This window comes from Acanthochromis polyacanthus, chromosome 5 (assembly GCF_021347895.1).
Source record: "Acanthochromis polyacanthus isolate Apoly-LR-REF ecotype Palm Island chromosome 5, KAUST_Apoly_ChrSc, whole genome shotgun sequence".
NCBI lineage: Eukaryota > Metazoa > Chordata > Actinopteri > Pomacentridae > Acanthochromis > Acanthochromis polyacanthus.
The window spans coordinates 27957725-27963724 of record NC_067117.1 but is presented as its reverse complement, the minus strand read 5'-3'; the positions used below and the strand labels follow the sequence as shown (position 1 = coordinate 27963724).

Below are 6000 nucleotides of genomic sequence, written 5' to 3'. Positions count from 1 at the left end.
ATGTTCTTCACCTCCTCCTTTTCCTCCTCCTCCTCCTTTGCCTCTCTCTTCCTCCACGTCTTTTCCTTAAATGTGAGCTCGTCGGTCACCAGGGGGCACGGCACATAGTGGCGATAATAATAATAATCACAATAATGCATTTGAGGAAAGCCTCGCTGCTACGACGAGCCTCCATCGCTGCTGCCGCTCCACGCAAACACGGCCGCGGTGTGATGGAGCTGTGCGCTTAAGAGCTTCATGTGTCCGGCGGGACTGCCCCTGGCTTTTTTTTTTCTGGGGAAGATCATATTGGATCATATTGTTTGCAGGACGTTGTTCCTCCTGCAGCCCCCCCAGTCTATCCCGACGTAGTTGTGAATTGAACATGGCGACTGTACCAGTATATTGCATCTGCAGATTACCTTACGACGTGACCCAGTTTATGATCGAGTGCGATGCTTGCAAGGACTGGTTCCACGGCAGGTAAGAGCCGCCCGGCTGCGTGTTTTTGTGTGTTGTCGGTTTTTTCCCCTTTGCGCGGCGGTTTTGCATTCGCGGACGGGGAAACAAACAAAAATGGCGAGGTCTCGGCTGCGTTTGACAGCTTTGTGGCTCTCAGTCGCCCGTCTAACATCTGAAGAGAGGCCGCTCTGGAGAAGAAGAAGAAGAAGGCGGAGTTAGAAATATACCCGACCGGGGTTGTGACATTATATCGCGAATAACACAAAACAGATTCGTTGGGGGGGTTTAAAGAAAATATGGAGCTAAATCGGCGTTTGTAGCGCACTTAACGGCTATTTCACATCCACCCCCCCTCCACCTCCCCGCATTAGCCGCGAACACCGTAGCCTGCCTTCCCCGTTGTCAGGGGCGGACAGGCGGCGAGGGGAAGCCTCGCTAGACTTCGCAGGCTTCGTCTCCCATTTTCTCCTCTTTATTGCGCAATTTTAGCAGCATTTCGCCCCGGAATGTGCCCGCAAATACGCCGCTGTCGCTGGAAATCACGACCCGAGTCGAAGCTCAAGCTCAGCCCCGCAGCAGCCGTCCTCCTGCAGGCAGCAGCTATGGCTGACAATAGTCCTTTAAAAGCTCCAACGAAACGAGGGGAAATGTGACTAATATTAACATTAACGTAGCCGCTTTTGTGTGCACTTTGGGGCTGCTGCGGGGTGATAGCTGCTGTGTTTGCCAGTGATTAGACGGAGCCCGTTGCCGCTCATCACTTTCCCTCCGTACATGATCCGTGTTATCACCGGGGTTTATTCCCTCCTGCTGTCCGAGTTTGTTGTCGCGCAAGTCGGACTCCGCGCTCGGCTTTTGCGGCGCTGGTCGGCTCGGGATGTCTGCTTTTTTAATGCATACATATTTTTGCTGTTGCTGTTGTTAACACGTCGTTTTGTTAATTTCTTTTCGGTGAACAAGCCCTTCAGAGCATTTACGCGCCTGAACGTTAACCCTTTAATGCTCCCCCTGGCTGTCTGAGGCTTTATCACATTATGAAGCTGCTGGCTGCTGAATGAAATGCTGGGGATAAGCATCAACAAGAGCCATGCAACCACCATTATACGCACATATTTATATATTTTCTCACCTGTAAATATACATGCACGCTCTTATATCTGCTTAACCCACACTATCTATGATGCTGATCACTGTGTTATGCACTCATTCTAACTTTAAACCTTTATTTTCCATCTTTAAATAAGACAGGATCCGTCTTTTGCAAGCAAAAAGCTATGTTAAACTGGATTTCCCTCTACTGTACATCCCAGCTGAAAGCAGAATCCAATTATTCAGTCTCTTGAGCTGGACCTCCATGAAAAGGAGGGTTATTTGAATCAAATTACCTTCCTCAAAACACTAATTTTAGAAAAAAATAATTGCAGCTCCAAGTCATGAAGTGGAATTTCTAAATGCACCAACATTATGTTAGAGGAGGGGCTCATTTCAGACACTGAAGGGCACGTTAAGGTGCTATTTGTACTATATATCATCGCCAAAATTATGATACATCTAGTCATCGGGCTTGAACAAAATGAAAAGCAGCCAACTAATAATTAAACCCTGGGGGTGGGGACTCATTTACAGTGTGATCCACTTCAACTCGGCTGTCCTCTGATATCTAAATATAAATTTGATGAGCAGGAGATCCCGCGTATTTACCTTGGAGGTGGGAGATGGCAGCACTTTATTGTCCACAGTTATCTCAGATGTAGTACACATTCATGTGGCAAGAGGAAGTAATTACGGTTAATTATATTGTCGGGCTATAAAAAAATACAATAACGGTTGTAATTAGATGTAATAACACCAGTGACAGGGCAGGTGTGTGGTGGTGGGAGTTTAGTAGCTGTGTTAATCCAATGCCAGGTTAAGAAAAATATCTGATATTTCAGGAAAACATGCATATTTGCTTTCATAGATCCAGACAAGAAGACTGTTATCAGTTTAAACGACAGTCACAGCAGAGGAAAAATGCTTGATTAGCTCCATTTAACCTGAAGTATAACTACACTTTTCATACAACTTCTAAGCCGTCTCGTTAACATCAGTGTGGTTTCGGCCATGTTTGAGTCCCCACAGCCTTCAGGACAGAGGTTTTAGAGATGCTGTTTGCAGTCATGGCGCCCAGCTGTTGTTGATCAGGAAATAGTTGAAACACTAACTGCTCCCTAAAACCACAATGTCTTGTTTTCACTGTACATTTCTGTCGTACCCCCCACGTTAAATGACGAAGGCTTGTTAACATACACAGAAGTCGACTTTGAAGTTGCTGCATTCCTATAAAGGCAATAAATTTATATCAATACTGTATTTAATATATGTATGTACTGTTAAAAAAAAACCTCTGTCACCTTTTTCGCCACTTTTAGCTCATTATTTTTATTTATAGGCTCCCAGTTTACTACAGGGTTCAGTCTTGGTGCTCTGACGAACCCTTGTTAGCTTGCAGCTTTTTTTTTTTAGCAGTGAAGCTAGCTTTGATAATAGTCAAAACTTTAGCAGATGAATTCCAAATATTTTTCAAAGGAGTTGGTTGAAACCAGCTGAACAGCCATAATGTATTTATATTGGACAAATTGAGTATTATTTTTGACTAATTTTAGCTAATACATTCACAAACACTGTCAACTGATGAGAAACGACAAAAAATGGCCGTACAGAAATACTAAGAATGCATTTGCAGTCATTAAATAAATAAATAAGTAAATCAGTGTAGCATAATTACACAAATCTGTTGAGACCCACTAGTGTACCTTTTTGCACTGGCCCAAAACATGACAATGATAACATGCTAACATTGTTGTCAAATGCAAGAAACATTAGCGTTAGCCAATTTGCCATGTTAACATCATATTGGAGTGACCATAATGACCAGATTACCACCAAACTAGCGTCACATCAGCATTTCAGTCATAGTTAGAAGTAGAAAAACAAAATTTGCCAAAAATTTTGATGTATTTGACTTGACGCTAAAAAGAACAGAAGTTTGGGCAATAGCAGACTAACATGGTTAACCAAACCCTGTTGCTAAGACTCATTAAACGCTAAATTTAATACATATATATTGAACAAACTTGCAATTTTTAGCCACCGTATGTCCAACTCCTGAAAAACACAAGAGCGACTTGGTGCTATTACACTTTGTTCAAATTACACTCCTGGTTCGTAGCTATTTTTAGTAAACAAGTTGTTTGATAGGTTCTTTGAAGAAGTAGCTGCTAGCTTGAGTTGTAACTCCCATAAAATCGAACACTTAGCTTCCAGTCGTTGTATTAACCTAGACTAAGCACGTTAAAAGATCTTGTCGCTAAATTAAAGCATTTTTTATTTATATTTCACTATATCTACTAGGGCTGAAGTTAACCGATTTCAAATTGCAACTGTAATGTAAAACAACACAATTAGCAAACCACAAAGGCTGCAATTTAAGATACAAGAGTTGAGATCATGGCTGCAATTCCATTTTATTTAATTTGAGCAGGTTGAAACTTTCACTGGTTGGTTATGCTGGCTATTGATCGATGTAAACGACATGTTTCAGGCTGCATGCTGTGGTTCCATTGACAATAAGCCCAATCTCATTATTTGTGAGCCACACCTCATCTAACCAAGAGTTTAAACTGTTCTGTCAGTGGTTTTACAAATTCATGCACACATTCTCCTGTAGTAATCACATGTTCAAATTTATTATTTATCTGAAGCTTGACTTAAAAAAATATTATATCACAAATCAAATTGCAGTAACTGTCTGAAAAATTGCAATTAGATAATTCCCCCAAATTCTTCGGCGCCAGTAATAAGTATAAAATGCAATACATTGTAGTTTTACAGGTAACACAACCACGTGTGACATTAGGCTTTCTACGTTTAATAACAAAAATTGCTGCAATATTTTGTTGTTACCGTGAAACTGTAATGACTCGTTGCTTGATATTACTGCACTTTTTTGTTCATATCATTTGTATATTTTCATGCAAAAAATGTAGAATTGTTCTGAATGATGGTTTTGTGGTCTGCAAATTTAGTTGCTGCATGATATGTCGCGTTAGTTTGTGTTACCATAAATAACCTGCAAACACTACTACATAATTTTTAATAACATTTGTTAATGCAAGTGTGTGGCAGCTTGATCTAACTGGTAGATTTTTAGAAACTGACAGATACATTACAAGCAGTTCTTTGACAATAATCCAACATGAATATAGCCAGCATAGTGTATACTTACTGTAGCTGATAATTTCACTCCTCCTCCTCTTCAAAGCCATCTTGAAAAGCAGTCCCATTAGAAAAAAAGCAGGTCTTTCCACAACTTTCAGGTTAATCTGTCTAAATATCGAAGCTACCCTACAGCATTCTGCTCTTTGTGAGACTGTTTTAGCTTTGACTTCCTGTGAGAGACACATTAGAAGAGTTTTCTCTGTTCAGTCGGTCATGTTTCATGCACAAGTCTCTGAAAGTTTACTTAGTAGATACTCCTACGTATTTAAATGCACTTCACTGTAACTCTCTACAAAAAATGGTGTATTAACACCAGCGTTTTGGCCTGTTCTACTGGCTATGCCTGCAGTATGACTAAATAATCTATCAGTGAACCCATGAGTGTACTTCTTATGTAGGTCCTTCACTATGACCTGAAGCAACAGGCTATGCAGTTAGTTTAATTACACAATCTAAAAACAAAAAGTGTAATAAAGTGTGATGATATGTGCTACTGTACAGGAAAATTTCATGGGTTTCAGATCTTTAAAATTCAAATGGTAAGTTGGGCAGTCAAGGCAGATGCCTTAAGAATGATGGCATTGAATGGCAGAAGCTTGTGACATATTAGCTCAATGTATTATCACCTTATAAAGGCAGACACAAAGAAAGACTGTCCTCCTACTTGCTAGGTTTTCCATGATCAACCGTATGTTGGTTCATCAAGAATAGCAGCTGGAGGCAATAATTCTTGATTTAATAGTTACAGAGGAAGGTTAAAGTATCCTCACAGACCCTTATTTATTTGCCAATCTATGTCCTAGTCTGTATGTAAAGAGGGACAACATGTCAGCTCCCTAAAGGAGGAGACAAAATATCTCAGAAATTAATCAAATCTGGCACTGGTGACGTCATTTTGCAGCCACAGTCTGTGCAGTAGGGACCAGCAGATATGTGGATACAGTCTGTGTTTTAATAGTTTCATTTCTGATGCTACTTGTTCATTGTAGTCGTCGACGATTCTTGATTTCCAACAGTTTGAAGGGCAAACAATTAGTCTTACTAAAGCAATAAAAGCTAGTTCTTTCATGAATGATTAAAAAATTATATTCTAATGATATAATATTCTACAGCTACAGCAAATGTTTGATTGGTCAATTGCTTGTCACCTATTAAATTAATCACCAAATACTTTGATAATTGATTTCATTCCTCCACTATCGCAATAAACTGAATGTCAATGGATTATGGACAAAACAAGACATCTCAAGATGTCACATTGGGCTTTGGGAAACTCCCATCAACATTTGTTTTTACCAT

At 40.2% G+C, this 6000-nt stretch overlaps 1 protein-coding gene across 3 annotated transcripts in view; it reads left to right on the top strand.

Moving 5' to 3' along the window:
* The window catches only part of phf2 (PHD finger protein 2), a 52931-nt gene continuing 46931 nt past the window's right edge, over positions 1–6000 (top strand). The window contains exon 1 of one of the 3 annotated variants that reach the window (XM_022200884.2): positions 1–462. In XM_022200884.2, the coding sequence (XP_022056576.1) occupies positions 365–462 (98 nt within the window). In that variant the 5' untranslated portion in view covers positions 1–364. The remainder of the gene's footprint in view (positions 463–6000) is intronic. The other 2 variants (XM_022200883.2, XM_022200882.2) reach the window with 2 other exon arrangements.